The 21,924-nt window shown below is 44.4% G+C and overlaps 1 protein-coding gene and 1 long non-coding RNA gene across 2 annotated transcripts in view; one reads left to right on the top strand and one right to left on the bottom strand.

Moving 5' to 3' along the window:
- The window catches only part of GAN (gigaxonin), a 36,505-nt gene extending 20,944 nt beyond the window's left edge, over positions 1 to 15,561 (top strand). The window contains exons 10-11 of the mRNA XM_052685884.1: positions 1,494 to 1,603; positions 2,727 to 15,561. Of these exons, the coding sequence (XP_052541844.1) occupies positions 1,494 to 1,603; positions 2,727 to 2,908 (292 nt within the window). The 3' untranslated portion in view covers positions 2,909 to 15,561. The remainder of the gene's footprint in view (positions 1 to 1,493; positions 1,604 to 2,726) is intronic.
- LOC128082067 (uncharacterized) overlaps positions 13,696 to 21,924 on the bottom strand; it is a 22,619-nt gene continuing 14,390 nt past the window's right edge. Inside the window, exon 2 of the long non-coding RNA XR_008207532.1 lies at positions 13,696 to 16,008. This is a non-coding gene — a long non-coding RNA (uncharacterized LOC128082067). The remainder of the gene's footprint in view (positions 16,009 to 21,924) is intronic.

Below are 21,924 nucleotides of genomic sequence, written 5' to 3'. Positions count from 1 at the left end.
CTACTGTATCTGTTCCTTTCCTGCAGCAAGGGAAGGGAGCTACTGAAACTTGCTGAAAGGTGTTCTGTGGTGTAACAGAGCTACAGTGGTCCAGAAAAAGATCGCTTTCCTCTCATCACAGTTTGGTTGCTGTCCTTTGCGACAGCTGCAGAGGACAACATTCCCCTGCTTTTCCCATTCCCATGCTTTTCCTAAAATCCCAATCATTTATTGTATAGCACAGACACAAAGTTGGAGGGAGAAAGTTTTGAAAGCCAAACTAAGGGATTAGCTGTCCCAAGACAAATGGTGTGTAACAGCATCTCCTTTGGTGCCAGAAGGGAGGCTTCTTACTTCTGAATCATGAGTTAGGGCAATACAGGCTTTTCAAAGGTCAGCTGTGAGAATATTTCTGAACTTTCCCCTCAAACTAACCAGGTGTGGGATTGGAAATTGATGGAGCTGTTGGCAAGGCTTATCCAACTTTCCTGTTCTCTTTAAATTATTAAATAATAAAAGATCCAGGAGCGGTCACCTGAAGCATCATTAATTTGTATTGTCTTCAGTAACTATGACAGCTGCTCAAGTGCAGTGGCAGAAATTTCGTTCAAAGCCATAGAGAGGGAACTGACAGCTCCAGACAGGGGACATCCTTAAAGGCCACCGTGGGTAAAGAGTATGTACTCACTTGGCTACCAAAGGTTTCAGCATGGAAAAGCGTATTTTGCTTGGTAGGAAGGTCAGGCTGTTGTAATGTTAAGATGTAATATCTTAAATGGGAACACGGGAGAGTTGTAAGATTACAGAAGGAGCTGGGAAGTGATTGAGAAGAGCCTGATACCTGATTGAGCTCTGTTTAAATTCTGAGGTGAGGAAGTTTCTGTCTCCAAATCTCTTACAATTTTGAGTTCCAATCTTTATGCCTTGTTTAAAATGAAGCACTGCCAAGCGCTGCATTCCTCTTACTGGGCAAGGGGATTCTTGCAGCTGATAATGTGCAATTGAAGAAGTTGAGGAACTATAGATGGGAAGGCATTGCTTCATAACAAGCCCTTGCTATAGCAACATGTTATTTCCTGTGCTGTGGACTATTACTATTATGATTTTGATTTATTTATTTATTTATTTAAGATAAAGTTGCTTGAAGTTGTCTTTGTAGGGACAATTGATTGTTGCAGCTGTTGCAGAAAGGGCTCTTACATGATTGCTGTCTTCATAAGATTACTGGTTGTGTGTAAGAATTTGTTTCAGATTGGGTTATAGAGTGAAGCAATTCTGAAATAAAGTAACTTCAGCATGAAGCATCAGAACTTGACAAATAGCAGCACTGTGTGGGCTTCCCAGCTAGGAGGAGCCAGGACTGTCTTGAACTGGACAATGTTCCCAGCAGTTCTTAAAGTCACTTGTGCCCTCTGCTTTTGACTCAGGATGTTGGCTGGAAAGAGAACCTGGATTTTTTTTTTATGTGCTAGATTAAAAAAAATAAATCATACTCTGTTATTATTTTCTTACAGGTGGATTTATCTAAATGACCAGAACCTATGCATCCCAACTAGCTCTTCTTTTGTGTATGGAGCTGTGCCTATTGGAGCCAGCATTTATGTGATTGGAGATCTTGATACAGGTCAGAATTAAAACTAATAACTTCTGCTTATTTTCTTGTAGTATGTTTTTTTTTTTTTTAATATTATACATGTAGAATAAGAACCTAGAACTTCAGTTCTCTGTGATCATAGATCAGATTACATTGTTACTGTTGTCTTCAGAGTTAATGCTAGATGTTGAGAGATTTATAGTGGTTTGTTGTTGTTGCTGTACCTCTTCAAAAAGAAATTGAGCACTGTAAACATTTGGTTGATTTGTTGCTTGAAGATTGGAAGAAATCAAGACTAAGAGATTGTTAATGCATTCATGTAAATATGAATTAGTGCCAAAATTAGTGCCAGGGTTGTTCATCCCATCTGTATGAGAACTGTTGAGCCATGGCCTGACCCACTGATTGAGCACCTGGGGAAAGAACCTGGCCGGCCCTGCAGGCACAGGTGAAGGCAATTCAGCTGTGTGAGCAGAGGGGCTGCAGCCTGGCTGCACCTCTCTTAGACCTCATTTAAGGGCTGACTGCCACTGGGAAGGATCTCTTTCTGGAGATCCCTCCTTGGTGAAGCTTTCCCCTGTGAACCTGGAATCTTCTGATACAGGTGAGCAATCTTCTTCCCTTTCCTCATAGCACCTTTCTGTTGTGCTGGTCCTTTTGTCATCCTGCCTTTGTTGTAATGCCTTTCCCATCGTATTGATCTGTCCATTTGCTGCACCATCCTTGCAGCAGTAAGCAGATGGTTCTGCATTTTGGGCCCTCATCCTTTGCTGTCCCTGGCTGTGGTAGTGGCCCTTACCTCTAAGTCTTAACCACACAAGTGTACTGCCAAACACATTTGTAATCCTCCCACACAGCTGTCTGCATCTGGCCCTGCTGTAAAAGATGTCTGAGAAAGTACGTGTTTTATGGCTGTGTGTGTGTAAAACAGGGCTTTCTGCAGAATATAGAACAGCAGAAGTCCAAGCGATGTGTGTTAGGGTAGAAGAAGTGTCACAGTTTCCTTTTGAGAACGATTTCAGCAGGGTATCCAGAAGCCGAACTGCAGTCCTGTGCGTGCTCTTGTTCCCACATCTCCGTTATTAGAGGTGAAATGTGCTGGTGGGTCCAGTATGTCTTTAAGCATTCTCTCTTTCTCCACACGTGGGTTTAGGTACGAATTACGACTACGTGAGGGAGTTTAAGAGAAGCACGGGGACGTGGCAGCGCACCAAGCCGCTGTTCCCGTCGGACCTTCGCCGTACTGGCTGTGCAGCCTTGAGGATTGCAAACTGCAAGCTCTTCCGACTGCAGCTCCAGCAGGGCTTGTTCCGCATCCGCGTTCCTTCCCCGTGATCCGTGTGCTGGCAGTGGAGGAGACTGGAAGAGTTCTGCGCAGCCCACCATATGTAGCTCTATATAAAGGAAAAGCTGAGAAATTACAACTGAAACTTACACTGTATGCTGTGCTTTGGTATGGTAACTGTTTTTGTTTTAAATGCTTAAAAAGCTTGAGTCTCAGTTCTTGTTTCGGGAACAAATAACTTACGTAAACATTAAAAAGAAGAGGGGGAAAACGAGGGGGGATCGAGGAAACACCTTCAGTCGTAACCATTTGGACTTTACAGTGTGTTATTGAAGGAGATCTGCTGTGTCTGGAACTGGTGGGAGCTGGTATTCCTTTGGTGAAGTTTATTGGAAAGAGAGAAAGATTTAAGGTGCGTTTCCCTTGGGGGGAACCGATAAGAATAAATGTGCTATCTTGCACCAGATAGCTCTAATATGCAGAATATTATGAAAACTATATGAAAACCAACCTCCCTGGTGTACTGCAAAGACTGCTGCTTGACTGTGATGCCACAGGAGGCGTTGGTTGTTGCACCTTTCACTCCTAGTCCTTCCTCAAAGCTAAGGTCTGTGCCTAAAAATGGTGGTGGTGTGTACATATGTTTTTCATTCATTTGCAATGTTTTCATTCCTAAAAATATTTTTAATATATTTAAAATGGACTAATCTAAAATGGATGCAGTATACTACAGAGAAGTAAACTGTGGTTTTTTTATGCTGACATTTGGATAGCCTGATGAACTGGTATATAGATGGGCAGCATGCGTTTCTGCATGGGGTTTTGGAGGTTGTTTCCTTGCAATAAGAGGAAATGGTTTTTGGAATGGTTCATGACCACTGCTGCTCTTGGTAGAAGACAACGAAGCTTGAGAAATTGAAGAGAATAGGTTGTGTTCCTTCCTACTTCAGGGCACTTGAAAACTAGGAGGATGTTGTTTTTTTATTTTTAAGACTGAGGATTATAGAAACATTTTATCTCTGGAGCAAAGGTGAAATATGGCAAGGATACATTTGTTTCACAGAAATCAGATTTTTGTATTATCACTTGCAGGAAATTTGTACGGCTATTTTAAATTGGGATCAAAAGTTGGTGTGCTAATGATTTCCATGCTAGGGCACAGAGTCTTGTTTACTGCTGTTTGATTTTGAAAGCTGGGCTTTACGGTGTGGTTATAGTGAGGAATTCACTATCTTGCATTTTATTTCCTATTGAGTCGTGTTCACGTCAGTAGTGATTTCGACTGACTTCTGTTCTTGGTAGAGATGGGCTGGTAGAACACTGTACCTCACTTCTTGATTTCACTGTTGTTTATAATGGGTGGGATGCAACTTGTAGTTATTTAAAGGTTATTTAAAAGTAATACAATGAAAGAGGTAGAAATAGAAATGAGGCCTCCTGCCCTTCAGAAAAAGATTTTGTACAACCAGTATTATAACTAAGTACAGTACTTTCCATGCTGCAACTTCATGGACCTCAGACACCAATCTGCCCTCGGTTGTGTTAGCATCAACCCTTGTCATTGTTGTTGAATCTCCTTAGATCTGCTGAAATACAGTCCTGAACTCACACAAGAGTTACATTCAACTAAAGGTTCCTTGACGAGGCTTTCTGAAACTTGCTTTTGCTCAGTCCTTCCACAGTGCTGATGTGTAGTGGGAATTACTCCGGTTCTGAGAAAAGGGGTGGGGGGGAAAAAAGAGGCAACAAAAGAGGGCAGCAATCAATCTGTTGGCCATTATTTATTTATTTTTTATTTTTTACAATGCTGAAGTGCTGCAAAACTTGAACTGTAAACATCAATTTTCTGACCTCCATTAGATGGCATATTAAAAAAGTTTATATATTTATGCATTGCGGTGAACTTGATATGTGTGTATATATAGTCTTTAGGTTTAAAATTTATATATAATGCTTTACTACAGAAATGTGAACCACTATTTCCATCTTCAGCCATCATGTGAAATAAATCAAGTGCTGTTGGCTTATCTATAAAATCTCCCCTCTTCAAAAATTTCACGTTAATTTTGTTTCTTAGGCAGAGTGCTGAGATCCTGTATTCAAAAGTGATTGAATGTTTCTAAGTATTTGAACTTGGTTTTCTAAGAGCTTAGAAAACTCTCAGAAGCTGTATGTAGACTTTTGCAGGCTGCTATCTCCTGAGTCCCTGTAGCTCCCCAGTACACTTGAGGGCATTTAGTGTCCAGAAGGCCTAAGTAATAAATGCACATAACAAATCCAAATCATATATGCATTAGCAGTGTTTTGTGGTTAAAGTTATTGAACAAATGTTTACAGTTGAAGTAGGATTAACAGTAGGTATTCTTACTTTTTTTTTTTTAAAAGGTAAATAAAGCAAGCAGTTCTGCTCTAACCGAGCTGTATTGCAAATGTGCTCAGCTAGATTTGACCGAGAAGCTTAAGTCTCTTCACCTGAAACAGTTAACTTTATTTCCTAGCATGTGGCTGGAGGTCAGGGACCAACCCTGTGCCAACACCTGCGCCTTGAGTTTCAGGTACGTTCTCAAGGCAAAAATGTAGGCGCTCCTGAGATCTCAAAATTGTCTTTGTTGGCCTTGCCTGGAAATGTTTGCGTGTTGTGGTTTTGTGTTACGTTAGTGAGCGGTTCCTGGAGAGCCGCTGGGCACAGAGGAAGGTGGGAAGTGTCAGTTGGTGTCAGTTGGTGTCAGTTGGCATGCTCAGTGACCGGTGCCTCTCTGGGAATGTGAAATTGTGCCCCTGGTTGGAGCTGGGCCTGGAACACAGGGCCCTGCTTTCCTAAAGAGAGCCCTGCTGTACTGCTGATGGTGTGCGAGGTGGATGGCTGGTCTCTGTGCAAGGTGGAAGAGATGTTTGGCTTGATAGGGAGGATTTGATTCCAGAAGTACTGACTGGAAGGCACTCACCAGCTTCCTGAGCCACAGGGTTGAACTGGGTTCATTTGTAGGTGCTGCCACCCAGCCCCCTGTGCTGCCCTGGCACCAGCCTCCGCTGTACAGGGTGGCCAAGCCACGCCTGAGGCAGCTCCTGCATTTTCTCAGCTTGCAATCCAGGAGTTTTCCAATGATTTGGCAGTTTAGTAACTATTTAAGTTGTCCTTGCTTGGCATGGTGCTCTTGATAGCCAGTCCAGCTCAATTCCTTCTAGCTTGAATCGGCCTTCATAAATCTGCACGGTTGCCCCACAGGTAACTCGTTGAGCCGTCCTCTCAGTGAGCTGCCAGGGCACTGTGCTGCTTTCTGGGGATCATGGCAGCAGGCAGCCATAGTGCTGAAGTCCTTGGGGCCAGGATGTTCATCCCTGTGCCCCCTGACACTGTGTTCACCACTGCAGGTTTGGGGTGGCTGTATCCTGGACTGAGCCCAGCATGGTCCCGCACAGCGGCTGGGCCACACTGCAGGGGTGGCTTTTTCCCCTTCACTCTGATAGGGTTGGACAAACTGGTAATTGTAACAGAAAGCCGCCAGTGATGGAGTGAAGGCTGCAGAAGACAGGAGTCATGGTGGTGTTTCTTTTCACCCCTCACTCCACGTCCTACCACTGTCCCCCTCCCAAAAAGAAAAGACTTTTATTCTTTTTCCTGGGTCTGAGAGATTGTTTTTGGGTAACAGAACTCCTGGCCTGGTTCCTGTTGCTCACCTGTCCTGTGTGGACTGCTCTCCAGCCCTGGGGTTCCAACTCTCATCCTCTTCCTCAGTTGAAAAAGGGATATCCTGTGTAGAGCCTTGTGCTCTGCGCTGTTCCGGACTGCAGCAAGGTCTGCACATCTTTAGATAATTCATCAGCTATTCCTCAAGTTTTCACTTTTGTGGAAATGCTATATCAGCTCAACTGTTGGGGTCAAGTGGCTTTCAGTAGCTTTGACAGTGCCTCATCTTTAAATTAAACTCAAATTAACGTGAGGTTACGCGACAGGCAAACTTACCAAGCCGGCTCAATGGTGAGAGCAGACAGGCTTGCATCTCTTTGGTGTTTGACAGCACAAGACTTGCGTGTCGCAGCGTCTGCTTCTGAGTCAGACTTCTTGCTGAAGGTACAAGTGTTTCCATCAGAGCTCCCAAGTGCCTGGCTTTCTTACCAACTCTCCTTCCAGAGAACATCAGGCAGCTTAATTAATTTTTTTGTGCAGTATTTTTTGTGCCTGCGTGACTTGGTAAATGCAGAAGAACAAGAAGCGAAGGGTTTAGGGAGTGCTTTCCCTGCTTTGGCTGCAGCATCTCTGGTGAGCTCAGTAACTGCACTGTCTGTACTGCCTGCCTGGGTTTTGGTGATGCACATTTGCCATGCCAAGTGCAGGATGCAATAACAAACAGTAGTTGTTACAAGTGCCAAACTTCTGTTTCCTCTGTGTATAGCAGTAATTCAACTCTTCTGTTCTGTGTGGAGGTGCTGAAAACTCACTGTGCTCCAGAAAAGAGTAGCGGTTCTTTTTTCTTTTTTTTAAATGAATGTTACTTAAAACACTGTAAATCTTTAGGTTGTTTTTTTTTTAAGTACTGTTCTGCAGTTTTGTGTTACTCCTCACAGCTGCCTTCAGCCATCACTCCGTGTGGTGCATGCAGACACTGCTCTCTATTAGAGCACTGATGCCATGCAAGTGTATAATAAATGGCAGCTGACAATAGGTTTTAATATTTAAAAAGATAAATACTTGGGTAAAGTACAATTCAGTTGAATTAATCTTCTTTGCAGGAGGAAGGTTGTCTCTGGGGCGATGTGGAGATGGCAAAGGACACGGGCATACTTCAGATTTTAACCGAGGAGTGATTTTGTGCTGCTCAGTGACGCTTTCAAAAGGCTTTTATTTGATGTAGGCCATGGATCCTTCCTGTAATAAGCATCAAGGTTTTAGGGTTTGTGTTCTCTTTACTCCTTGGAGTAATTAACCAGCTTTTTCAGAGCGTGGTGTTAATTATGTGCATACTTGTTTTTTGAGGCAGAGGCTACTTATTCTGTGTTCACTTGGAGTACTTTCCTGCTGAAGGCTGAGCTGGGGCTGTGCTGCAGTCACTGATGCTGTAGCTTTTTGATATTTGCCATCTGCTGCTGTTCTTGTTTGCTGTTGGAGCCTTGAGCTGGGCTGGGTGTGTCTGCTTTTCTGTAGCACATTGCTTTGGCAAGAAAAGGGAGGAGAGATGTCTGAAGGTGGAGAAGCTGGGCCAGTAAAGCTCACTGGGAGATATAAAGTGTAAAGCCAGTAAGATGGGGGTGAAGCACTGCTGTGAAGATGACATCTGTGTGCTGTGAATGTTACTGACAGGTCATCTTATGATTCAGTTCTCTTTTTTTTTTTTTTTTACATTTATTCAAATGGGAGGGATTGCAACCAGGCTTCAGAGCAACAACCCCAGTCAGCTTTGTCCTGTGGGAACTGCAGCCTTATGTTGCTGTGCTCCAGTAACCAGTTTTCTCAATTCCTTATTAACAGGTACCCTGAAACAATGCATTAAAACCATTCTAAGTGCCTAATGAATTAGATGAACATCTGCTAGAGGCTATTTATAGTAATGGGGGTATTAAACAATAACCTGCTACCAACAGCTGATAATGGTGTAAATTTGTTAGTGATGCAAAATATTTTTTTAATAGCTTATTCAGGATAGCTGCTCAGTAGTTCCAGAAGTTGTCATCTATGTGTCAGACTTGTTTAGGAGAAGCATTTAAAGGTTATTTGAAATAATGTGCTGAAAGTCTGGAACTTCTCAGTGCAAACAGTGAAACCTTGCTGCCCGGTGTCTGTGCAGGATTTGCGTGTGGCTGCTGCACGCCTGCCCCACACCTCAGTAGATGAACATGCTCAATGCCATTGCCTACCTGTGCCCTTGAATGTTTGTAATGAAATGAGGCTGTACCGTAGGCCTGTAAAAGCTGATGGATTTGATTACAATGATAGGATAGACAGAAGCATCCCTGCTGTAAGGAACATCTATTATGTTACTGATAAAACACAAATATGTATTTTTTTTTAATGCTGGGTGCTTCTGAATCACCACGTATTGCCCTTTTTTTTTTTTTTCTTTGTCTTCCTTTCTTCATGTCTTGTCAATTGATGCTAGGATGTCCTCTGGTTTTGTCAAGGGCGAGTTTCTTCCATCTGTGCTCCTAGCCCCAGTCACAACCTGAGGGATGTTGTTAAGGTGGGCTGTACTGCAGGCTGCCTTTACAGCATCATTCCTGCCTGTCTGCATTGTCAGTGTGCTGCCGCCTGCCTGCATTTCAGAACAGAAATCAAAAACACTGTGGAACAAAATTGCACTTGATTAAAAAGCAGGAGCCACTTTGGAAAGCCTACGTTTTTGCATGGGGTAGGCAGTATGCTGTAAAGACTTATCACTGTGACTCTTCCTGAATGTCTCAGCTTAATGATCTACACGCTATAGCTTCAGCCTGGCAGCATCTGTTCAATTAATTTGTGCGTGAAAGTGGGAAAGCGTTCTCATCTGCCACGTGTTTCACCATTTCTTAAAAAGCAGAGCCTGTTTCCATCTTGGAATAAGTGAAGCGGTGTGCTGGAGGGCACGACAGGGTGGTCGTGTTGAACAGACATTCCCTGAAGCAGTGTGGAAGTTCTGTCCTGATAGGGAGCCAAAGGGTAGCCCTGCAAGTGGTGCTTTCTCATAAACTCTTTGAGAACAGGTCTTAAATTACTCCAAAGGGCTCTTCAGGATTGCTCACAGTGGCTGAGATCTGTTCTAGCTTTTGTTTGCATGGACAAACACCTGCTCAGCTAATTTTGAGTGTTTCTTCCTCTCTCTAGCTTCCCAAACCTAAAGTTTTGCTTCTCCCAATTGAAGCTTTCTGTATCTAAGGGTTAGAGGTGACATTTTGCAACTTCTGATATTCTGTCAGTACCTTAGTTTGATTGATTTAAACAGTGAGCTGTGTTCTTGTGGGCATCTCAGGGTAGTATTAATATACCGCCTGGTAAGCAGTGAGGAAAAAGAACAATAAAGTGTCAGTGTTTTTTTATTGTGCACAGCATTAGCTGTACTGATCCGATGGGACGAGGCTCTTTGTGGCACAGAGCTGGGGTGATGCTGCCCGTTGCTGCCTCTGCTGTTGGGAAGCAGGGCTGGGATGTGTCAGGCCTGGTGCCTGAGAGGCTGTCTGAGGGTCAGCCCAGCCAAAGCCTTGACCCAAAACATCTGGGTTCCTGTGCATGCCCTCAGTGCACTACTGCTTTCTGGCCTTGGTTGTTCTGTCTTTCAGTCTTACTAGCATGCCTTTGATTTCACCCTTGTCCCAGATTTCCATTTGGATCAAGTGCTTTTGCAGATGATACTCAGAAGTGCTTCGGTGGGTCAGAGAAGGTCTGCACAAACTCGGTGCTGCTGTTGCTGCTTTCTGCACGTCTTGGCGTCCCCTGACAACCTGCTCAGAGCTTGTGGCTAACAGATGATAAAACGGCTGCTCATCAAGCTGGTGCTGTCTGCAGGTTAATCATCACCTGAGCTGCTGTGAGCAATCCTTGATGTGGGACATGTGTATCACGCCGTGTGTACTCTGTTCTTTTGGGCACACGTTTGCCTTTGGTCCATAGGGGGGAAGCCCCTGTTCCCAGCTACCTCATTTTTTTTTCCTGCACTTTGTCATATCCTCTTCTTTTCTTTCATTGCATTTTGTCCTTCAGTGAAAACCTGGACCCAAACATGAAGCAGGGCAGAGTGATGCCGTTGTCCAAGGACAGTTTACTTTAATTTCATTTTAAATGCATGTTTCTGTAACGAAAAGACCAAGGTTGACCTGCAGCTGCTGTAAAAGTAAATCAAAATTATGACTTGAAAGTAACTATTATACTTGTAAATGAGAGAAGCAATTGAAAGACTGACCTGGTGATTTTTATAAAGAGAAAACTCAAAATAGGGATGTCAGCTGTTTCTAAAGGCGGATCGGGTTTTTGCTCTGCCTCTGTTCTGTGCTGATTTGCCTCTGAGCTGGAGCCTCTGTTTTCCTAACAGATTCACAGTTTGTTCTGTAATGCGAAATGTGGGCTTACATGGGGTTTCCCATTTACTGATCCGCAGAGAAAAGCTGCCCAAATGAACACCAACCTGCCATACCTGGGGTTGTATTTTTATCCTTTTCTTTGGGACCTTCAAGCATGTGGGTTTTTGCTTAGCTTGAAGAATTTTAGGGGAAAAAAGCTTCTCTCCCTTCCCTCTTTTTGCCTCTGCAGGTGCTGCTTTAACATACTTTTGATTTCGTTATGCTGTGCTTGGCTCCACAAAGCAACAATGTAAGCTGATTTCAGCTTTTGTTTGTGCTTTTACTGTTTGTGTGTACTCAGTGCTTTCTTAACAAATAATCCGTTTTCATTAGACAGCTTCCTAACAGCAAAAGGCCTTAATAATGCAAGGTGCAATGGGAAAGTGCTGCCTTTCCTTCCTTTCTGTCGAGACAAAAGGAAGGAATGCTGCACAGGAACTCTTCTGCAGAAACGTTTCGTGGCAGCTCATCCTAACATTGAGGTGAATGTAGCAAGTGTGGTACTGGGCACGCACAAATAGGCTGAAAGAAGGGGCTGCTGGTGCTTCTGCTGACTGTACCAAGCAGGAGGCTCTGGAATTAGCAGCTTGGCACTGCGGTGGCTGTTCAGTGAATTACAGCGCCCTCATGTCATGGGAGGATGGAAAGGCTTTTGGGCTGTGTTAGCAGAGATCCAAGGAGTTCTTAGTGCACTGAGATCTGAAAGCTTGGAGGCTCTGGAACCTTTTCTACAGGGTGGATGAGTACAGATCTCAATAGCCTGGGAATGCCTGGCTCCTGGTTTTTTTCTTTTTCTTTAATTAAATAAACAAACGTGTAATTGCTTCCCTCTTTGTATACTTAGCATTTAATGGCCTGAAGCAGCAGCCTTGACAGTTTGAGATTTTTCTTTTGAAGGCGAAATTAAAACAAAGTACCATTATTCAGATGAGTGCTCTGCCTTCAGAGTTTTGCCTCTGTATGTTGCTTTATTGAGTCCTAGGAATCTTGCAGGATTGGACTAACAAATTAAAATGCACAGGTGAATGCTGACTAATGTATTCAGTATAATTTTGTACTATGAAAATATGTTTATTTTAGCATAGGAGAATGAAATAACCGCCTTGATTAACAGCTAATGATACCTGTATTCCATGAGCCAGGCAATAGGAGGACGATGGGGTGTCATGCCGTTCCAAGCACTCTGCTGCTGCTCGTGAAGGCTCAGCCTTCTGTCAGATGTAAGATATTAGTGACTGCCAGGATATGGTCAGAATTTATTGTTGCCTTTTCTACAGAAATGTCAGTGTGTTGTGGTAGAAACTCTCACTTTTGTTGGTTGCCATTGCTGGCATGCAGTGGGACAGCTCGATTTACTGCCGTCATCCAGCTGTCACGCTTTGACTACTGTGCGATGGGTGTTTGCTGTTACAGGCTTTCTATATGCATGTGTTCTCTGTGTCTTTCTGTCCTGTGTGGGAATGAGCTTTTGCTTTTTTTGTTGTTTGTTTTTTTGACGTGCCTATCCCCAAATCTTTGCGTTACCTCAAAAACGAACCCAGTCATTGCTGAGGGCCAGGCCTTGGGATGCTCTGACCTGAGCGTGCAGTGTCTCTTCTGTGAAAAAGTGGGGAAAAATAAGAAGTGCTCTTTGGCTTCAGTCAAACTATGCAACATAGAGCCCCAGAGAGCGGGATTCCTGCTGGTACAGAAGAAGCACGGCTCTTGTGTCCTTCCTAACCCAGTCCTTGGTCCAAGGTTAGAAGAACTTGTACTAAATGGCTGCCCAAGAATTCTTTGTCGCAATCAACTTGTGTGCTCTGGTTTTCCTCCTTCTCCCCTGCCTCTCTCTGTCTGGTTTGCTGGATGTTCCGAGTCTGAATGGCATGGTGTCACAGTGTACCCCCCTGTCAGTCTCTTGTTGTTGCAGTTGGAGCTTGTCTTGTAAATCCACCAGTGCAGCTCACCCACTTGGGTCAGTTGGGGCCACTTCACAGTGTTTGCATCTCTTTGCTGTAGGATTTTTGGTGTGCTGCACACTCCAGGTAGGTCTGACTTGCTCACGTCCCCCATGTTGTCCTGTTGTGGCGCTGGTGCTTACAGTGACAAATACCTGTCACGTCTCAAATCCAGTTGTTTTGTTTCCACTGCTTGTTGCATGTATGTGCGCGTTTGATTTTGCTGCTTCCATCACCGTTCAGGGATAAATGCTCATGTGGCCAGCACTGTTGAAAATCCTTTGTTCTCCCATTGCATCCGTTTTCCAGTGCAGGTTGTTCCTTGTGTTCCTCTTCTTGCCCCTGTTCAATCTGTGTGCTGTTCCCCTGGTCCTGTGTCCCACGAGTCGCTCGTCTCTGTCATGTCCTCTCACCTCTACATGCCTCCTTCTGAGCAGCTCACTTACACGTGGCATTTACTCACCCCATGGTACCTCGTACTGCGTCTCCTTCCTAACTCCACTTACTGTTTTGTCTCTTTAATTCAGGTTGACCTTTATTTATTTTCCCTAATTTCCATCTCTTCCGTAACTTGGGAAACAGCAAATCTCCCTTCAGACATCTGTGTATATTCCCTCCTAGCACATACGGTGCGAGGGGTCCACGACCTCTCCGTCCCTAACCCCAGGCTCTTCATAGCACTAGGAAGTACCAAGTCTGAAGGTGGTGTTTTATTTCTTTGGGTAATTGAGAATATGTGGCAATTTTCTTCTTTGGAAGCAGCCAACGCGGTGAGCAGTTGGTCTGCGAGAAGTTCGTTATACTCAGTATTCTTAATTGAGAAACAAATTATTTATTTTGGGGAAAAACTGTAAATTTTTTTGTATTTGTATGTCAAAGTGGCCTTTATAGGAAAAGCACATAAAATATTTAGATTAAAATTGTTTAGTTGTGTAATTTTAGTGGGGATTTTTATATTGACAGGGTTTCTATGCATTTTTCAAAATCTATTTGCTGTTCTGTGTTAAAATTATTGGAAATGTTTTTAAAATGTGCATTACCACATTTTCCATGGTTGATCCCTTCGCAACCATTCCTTTTAAATACTGCAAAAACTTTAATTAACCCTGTGAATTAATTTTTCCCCCGTAACTATTTGCATTAAGTCAATGTAAGGAGTTACAGCATGAGTATGTAGCTGTAAGGGAATAATCCCAGTAATGTAGCTTAATTGTGGAGAGACTTTTGTGAGAAGGGCAGTATGCAGTGTTTCAATTGCACTTAAAAGGCTAAGTTAGCAAATCGAGTTCTTGCTGTACCTCACTCATGCTTTTTTAATATTATTTTTCCATCCTATAGTGTTTACATAAGCATCATTACATATGTGCTATTTTATGCAGTATGCAATTCTCCTTCATTTTGTTGGGATAAAACTGATGTTACCAGATAGGAACAAGTTCTGAATGCGTGTGGTATCCTAATGGATCTGATGTGAGCTTGGGGGAGGGAGAAGGCCAAAACAGGTCTGTCGGTCTGTGGTTTCCATTTGGACACGTGCACATTTTCACTGAAGCTGAAATAATGAAACTTATGATGGGATTGCAAGTAATGTTTGTGCATTGGGGGGGGAGGGTAGGGGACAAGCGAGGGGCAGAAATACCTGCTGAGTTGTGCTGCGGCGCGTTGCAGTGGCCTCGCTGCCTGTGCAGCTCTGGCCTGAGCTGGGTATGTCAGACCCTCCCGTTAGTGCTCTGATTTTACTTTCTGTTCTCGAGGTGTGATTGTAAGGTTTGCTAAGTCGGAACTTCCTGGGGATGGTTGTCAGCTGACGCCTCCATTCCATCATTCTCAGTATGCCTTTTGATTTTTGCTCAGTGCAGTTTAATGAGAGGTGCCACGTTGCTCATAGGCGAGCATAAGTGCAAGCTTCTGGGCAAACAAACACTGCATGCTACTGTATGTTTTCATAATTGGAAAAAAAATGTGCAATTTTGATGGCACTTTGACCTGTTGCTGAAACGCTGGGTCTTGAAATGGAACAGACAGCAATTGAAAACACTCTGTGTCTGTTAGATGTCATGAAGATGAAAAAAAGGCAGTTCCTCAAGTTGTACCCACAGATCATTCGGTATTGATTTTGGTTTTTAAGAGACTTATGATTTGTTCTTACAAAAAGCAAACGCAATAAACATGCTTATTGGTTTACTTTAGTTGCCATAAATTGCCCAGTGCAGAGTCTGGCCCACCTCCACCCGTTTGTTTTCATGGAGTGGTCGCAGTAAAGCTGTAACAGAAGCAGAAAGCTGTTTGCTTACACACCCGTAACACGACTTGCAGAACGGCTTTGTGGCTCAAACACACAAAAAGGGAGGTGAGAATTTCCCTGGATGAAGTAGCACTCGCTTTGTTTACGTGTTGGGTATAATGTTGGGTGACTAAAGGGAGGTTCCCTTCTTCAAGTGTTTGAATTGTGCTTTGGAGACTTAGTGGCCACTGTGCAAATTGTGCTGTAATATTGTACCAAGGATCAGTGGAAGTGTTTTATCTTTTTTAATGTCGTTTGTATTTGACCGGGTTTTATAAATGTAAGAAAACAGAGTGCTGTATTTTGATCTGAAATTTGCGTATGGTAAAGTAACTTTGCTTTATGTATTGGAGGTTTGTTCAGAACTTGAATTATTTTCTAGAAGGGTACAGACCAAAATTAATTGTCTTAAAGGTGTTTAATAAACTAACCAAATAAAACATTGATGGTTTGAAAACTTGTCAACTGCTCATATGATTTTTTTTTTTTTTCTTTCTGTTTTTAAAAGAAAGGAAAAACGTGGTTCAGGATTGTCTCTCAAGGTCTTACAAGGAATGAAAGAAATGCAGTAGATTTGATAAATATCCTCCATCTCCCATGAGTTAGCTGTTTTATTATGGAGCTGCTACATACCAGAAATTTAATCAAAGAGGAAAACCCACAGGAAATAGATGAATGAGGAAAGGTGAAGGAACTAAAGTGAGAGGTGGCAGTGCTCCCTCTCGGGCTCTGTGAGGGCAGTGAGTGCTGGTGACAGCAAGTCCTGATGGCCGTTCCAGGGGCAGCGTCTGAGGGCAGAGGCTTCTGCTCACCTGTAAAAGCTTGGACAATTGCTTGAAGGTCTTCATCCTCCCCTGCAGTCGCCTTTGTTAGCCTTCTTCAAGCACTGCTGCTTTCATGAGACCTTTGAAAACAGAGGAGGAAAATATTTGAAGCAGAACAGCTCCCAAGGACAGGTACAGAGTGCTCGTTCCAGGGCTGCCAGATACTCAGCAGCCATCAGTTGCACTATGGCATGTGTACGTAAACTCGTGGAGCCCAGGGAGCTGAGCTCTATGAGATGTCAAACGGCTTCCTGGAGCAAAGGCTGTGGGCTGAGCAAGAGGGGCACAGCTGTGGGGGCTACGAGTGGGAGTACAACAGGAGCAGGGAACTCAGCACTGCCGTGATGTTCGTCTTCAGGAGAACTCACGACTTCACCAAGAGCTCCACCTGCTTTTTCTTAAATGAAGGGACATGGAGGTAAGGTCAAACATGAGGTAGGTGGGATACGAAATCCGAGGTGTGGGGCTGGCTGAGGGAAGTGAGAAGGCTCCAGAACACTGCAGAAATGGGTGCTGTACAGGCTAAAAGGTGATGGTGTAGGATAGGAAGGAAAGGTAGCTATGTCTGCTCTGTGGAAGCCTCCGTCTGTTGTGCAAGAGCTGTGCCGAAGTGAAGCACAGGTCCTGGACTGCCAGCCACACTGGTGCAGAGCCCAAGGCCTCCAGTTCAAATGTGATAGGGAAGCTGGTGTTGGTTTACTACTTTTGCTGGTGTTTGCGTGGTTGTGGCTGTGCAGATGGGCTCTGCCATATCTCCTCTGTCTTACTGATTCTTGGAAACAGAGGAGGGTGAACTTGGATTCCACAGCCTGGAATGCTGTCTGGGGGAAGAAGGCTGCTGCTTGATTTCCTTTAATTTCTGTGCACAGTGCAAATATGAGATGAAATTTCTCTTTATCCCCCTGAACTTTCTTCCTAAAATAACACAAAACAAATCCAGAAAAACTTCCTTTATCAAAATGTTCTCCAAATATTTAGCTGAAGTTGCCAGTGCAGGGGAATGAGGCCTCTGTACTTCCTCACCTACAAAACGTGTCACAACAGGACCTGGGACTTCGTGATGCAATCCCTCAGGAAAGGTCTGATGCCCACAGTTGTTTGAGAGTAGTTGACAGAAAGGAGCTTTTACCCTGACCTGGGAAGGCTGCATCTCACTGGCTTTCTCCTGGCAGGAGTGTGCTAGGGGACATGGCACAGCCAGCAAGAGCGGCTGCAATCTGAGCTGCTGGGGAGACACCGGGGAAGGAGGCAGCCTTGGGTTTGCAGTGCTGGGCTCTGTGTCACTAAGGTGCCATCTGTGTTCTTTGCAGAGCCCAGCCGTCAGAGCAGGTTTCCACCAGGCCAAGGTTTCCAGGTGAAGAAGAGAGAGGTGTTGTGGGGAGGAAGAGCACCCAGCTGGCAGCGCAGTGTTTTGCAGAGCAGGTAGCTGGCTCCTGTTCTCAAGCAACTCAGATCAAGCAAAGAAGCCCCGCTTCTTGCTAAGCTGTTTCTAATTCGGCCCTTTGGCACGATGACCACTGGAAACTGTCAAACTAACTGAAGAATGAATTGCTGTTCAAAATTTGTATCCTTCACCTTTTGTCCGGAAGCTGCTGCAAAGTCAGTCAGAACAAATGCAGATTCCATAGGGAAGGGAGCAGGTAACTCGGAATGAGTGGCGTGGACAGATTGTGGCTGCTGCTCCAGGTGAAGGCAACGGCCACTGGATCAGACCTGTTATTTTTACTTTTTCTCCAGTGTGTTTGGACTTGTGCAAGCTGGGCTCTGTCACATGTGGTCTCCGAGGAATTGTGAACCCCAACACTGTGGGCCGGGCTGAAGGAGTTGGCTGATGGGGAATTTACGGTAAGAGCAAATGTATTTTTAACCACCAGGATATGCTTATCGTCAGGAAAGGGCAAGCAGCACTCCTATCTCTCCAGGGAAGGGGAAGTGTTGAGCGTGGCTTTAGTTTTTTCCAACTCTTTCCAAACTCTGAAAGGTTTTTTCTTCCTGAGACGTGTTGTCGGATTAAATCGGGGAGTTAAATAGACATGAGTCTTGGGTCACAGGTGAAAAATGCTAAATGCCAGGCATGCAGTGTTTTTCCATTGCATATAACATGTTTTTATCCCTTTTGTGTTCAGGAAAGACCTTCGGAAAGACTGCTTTGAAACTGATTTTTTTTTTTTTTTTTTTAAACACACTGAGTGTCTGTCCAGAAGATTTTCATTTTTTAGGGCAACTTTGATGTTTTCTGTCTCAGAGAGGGAAAAAAACTGCCCTCCTTGCAGCCTTCCACCCCACCCCACTGTCTCTGCAGAAGCAGTGCACCAGGCAGCCATGATTTCAAGCTGCTTTTTGGCTCGGTCGCTTGACCAGAGCGGGGCTGCCTGTGCTGCCCTCACTGCTGCTGCCTGTGCTGCCCTCACTGCTGCTGCCTGTGCCCTGTCCCGTGGGCTGTGGCCCTGTGTTTGAGCTTTGCCACCCGGGAAAGCAGCAGCTGTGTGCAGGTGGCTGTGCTTGGCTGCCTTCTTACCTGCACGCAGGGACACGTGGCCCAGCTCGGGGCTCATCTCCCAGCAGTGGGGCTCTGTCGTTTCCCACTGGCTGCGTTGCTCTCACCAGCCCTAATCCTGCCTCAGGAGTAGGAAAGCCTTTAACACACCGTGTAATTTTCTGGCAAGACAGATGACAATAATGATCCCTTTCAGGGCACCTGGGCAGGAGGGGTTTTGCTGATGCTATAAATACATCAGGTTGGGGTAGGAGTCACAAAAGGAAGGCAGGCTTTGAAGTGCTAAATGCTGCCTGCCTACCAGGTGCCTTGTGCTGCTGCTGTCTGTGCTAAGCAATGCTGCCTGCCTCCATGGGGGAGAAATCCAGTCTCATCTCCTGCAATCTGCAGCCTTCATCAGCTGCAAGTCCTCCTCCCATCCCACTTCCAGCCATTCTACAGCATCCCCTTCTTGTTTAGGGGAGGCTCAGGTTCGTTATTAACAAAAATTTCTCTGAAAGAGCGATGATGCAGTGGCACAGCTGCCCAGGCAGATCGTGGAGTCACCGCCCTGGGAAGTGTTAAAGAGCCATGGGGATGTGGCACAGGGGGATGTGGGCAGGTAGGGGTGGGTTGATGGTTGGGCTTGGTGAACTTAGTGGTCCTTTCTAATCTTAATGAATCTATGACAAGAGAGAGTGCTGACAGTGGCCTGTGCAGTGAAATGGAAGGATGACCTATAGCCTGCTGTCAGCGCCAAACTTGGTTTCACCTTTGTTTTTCCTTCACGTGTTGACCTCACAGGGACAGGGAGGGCTGTGCTGCTGCTTGTGAGCAAGTCCTGGAGTGTCTTTGGCCTTCATCTCTTGCTTGTAATACATTTGCGTTGGAGGATCCCTTCAATAGGCAAAGGGCCTGGACACCAGGCGGGGCTGTTCTCTCAGTGCAAGTCTCACTAGACAGCAGTTGAATCTTCTTTTTCATTGGTTTAGTTGCCCTTTCAGTTCCCCATCCTACTGAATAATGCCGCAGAATCCATTTTCTGTCTCTCAGCCCATCTCTTTGTTTCAGTTATGCCTGTGCTGCTCCCCTTGCTGCTGTAGTGCGAAATGTTCAGGGAATAATGCAAAATTCCCTCATCTGAAAGTCTCATACCACATCTTAGAGCTTGCCATGAGGCACAGAACATTCCTGGTTCTACCTGCTTTGAAGAGGAAAGGAAAACTGCAAGCACAATGCTGTCTGGTCTCAGCAGAAGCTTTGGAGACCAGCCTGTTTTCATGGAAATGGGGTTGTTGCTATTAGTTTGGTTTTATGTCAGGACTTGAGTGATTCCTAAATCGCTCTTCTTTTCATAAAGCGGTTTGTGAATCACACACATGAAGTGACAGAGTAAGCAAATCCTGCTTCCCTTTGATGCACGGTCACCAAACCTTCTCATTTTTTACTAACTGTTCCCTGGAATTTTCTGGCTTATTATTAATATTTCAAGGAAAGTTATTAAAAAATAACACTACTACCTTGTTTTCGTGTTTAAAGAGAACAAGCAAGTTGTGTAAGCTAAAATGAAAACAAAACTGGTTTGCAGCTGAATAATTGTGTAACCTGCATGTTAAGAAATGAGATGAGGAAAGGGCTGAGGAGAAACAGGCCGGCGTGAACCCTGCAGGTGCAGGGCATTGGCTGGGTTAAGCAGTCGCAGCTCAGTGCTGCACTCACTGCAGCGTGGTTTGGTAACAACGTTACGCCATCGTAGTGCTTCTCCCAAGTTGGGCAGGAGGCTCTGAGTGCAGAAATGTCCCATCTGTCTCCAGTCAGACGTGTGACGTCAAAACCAAGATCCCCACTACTTGACAACTTTTCTATCCTTGCAGAATGGTGCTTTATACCCTGCAGGTATTGGGCTGCTGAATGATGCAGAAAGAAATCACTACATTTCTCTTTACCCGCTTTACCCAGATCTTTCTGGACTTTTATTTTTCCCTTTTTCCCTTAAGCTGTCCTGATCAGTGGTGCAATTGCATTGGCACTGGCTCTTGCTTTGAGATGGGAGAGGCTCTTCAGATTTGCACTTTGTTGTACACAAATGTAGTGTTATAAAGGCCCTACAGGTTCATGTTTTCTTGCCTTATTAGCTGCTGTGAACAGTTTGGGGGTAGCACAGCTATTGCCTAATTTAGCTTTGAGTTTGAAAAGGAAGGTATAGCATTATCCTGAATGTTTTGCTATCTGTAGAAGTGACTTCAGCTGAAGTCTTTGCTTTTTCCGTAGTTCCGTGTTGAGACAACATCTTCTTGCAGGATTTCTCTGGGACATTCAGTTCTGTGGATGTGGTCTGGATTTGTGATTAAGTAAATCAATGTCTTTTCTCCGTGATTGAATTCAACTCGGTTATCTGAGTTGAGGAGCATCAGAATAGTGTGGTTTAACTGAGAGAGCTGCCATCATCACAGCTGCAGGCATCTGCACCTTGTGCTCCTTTCTACAGAAGTGGACTCTTCCCTAAAAGTTCACACTGTTTCCAGCACACAATGCAACCATTGCTCTTGGGTCTGACCCTGGGTTTCACATGTGGAAATAGCATTAAATTTGCAAAGCAAAAAAAGGTTCCAGCCCAGCAAATACCTGGGGCTGTGGTTAGGTTTTGTATCTGCAGAACTTTTGGTCTGACTTGCCAAGGCCCCTGTGAGTACAGTGGGCTGGTAGATGTGAAAGTGCTGTGTAGAGCTGGAATGGCACTGAGTTAAAATGAATAGAGATTGGGAAATCTGGAAATTTGGAGAACAAAGGGGGGGTCTGATCAGCAGAATTTCCCACAGATTTTACCACCACACTCACTGTACCAGTTTATTAAAGAGGCCTAAAAAAAAAAGCCTTACTTCTTGCCAGCCTGGGTGACTCCTATCACAGCTATGACAGGTTTATTCTATTTGCAAGTCAAAACAAGTTTCTGCTCTCTCTTGGAAGTACGCAATAATCAAGACAATCCTTATTGCTACACCAGCTATCAATGCCTATAATATTTGGTATTTGCACTTTCCTGGCACCATCCTGATTGGCAAGGCAAAGCTTGCTTGGGTGATGAGTTTAGCATAAGAGACTCTCCTCGTTAGCTATGGGTGCCATGAATCAGTATGATTAAGTGATTTGTCCAAAGCAGAAAACAGATTTAGTGCTTCTGTACTGCAGTCTTAATAAATCATGAGTGTCATCAAAAAATCATGTGTCAACAAATTCACAAATACTACCTAAAAATATTGCATTCTATCCCATAAATACGATCTGTTTCTATTTATACTATGGGCCTCAGACCTTTACCATTTATTTTTTTTCACAGAATGCCTAGAAACTTGAAATTATGGTAGTTTAAATCTTCTCCATGTTGAGCAAATGTCATCGGTGGCCTGAGCTCTGGTCCTTGCTCTCGTCTGCAGTGAGTGACTTGCAGGATAGAGAAGGACAGATAACCTTTGAGGTGCCAGAAAATCACTGAAGATTGTCACCTGTCCTCCTGACTTCA

Source organism: Tympanuchus pallidicinctus, unplaced genomic scaffold (genome assembly GCF_026119805.1).
Source record: "Tympanuchus pallidicinctus isolate F22 unplaced genomic scaffold, pur_lepc_1.0 scaffold22, whole genome shotgun sequence".
Classification (NCBI taxonomy): Eukaryota; Metazoa; Chordata; class Aves; order Galliformes; family Phasianidae; genus Tympanuchus; species Tympanuchus pallidicinctus.
Note: the sequence above shows the minus strand (reverse complement) of the source record. Positions and strands in the feature narration are given on the sequence as shown.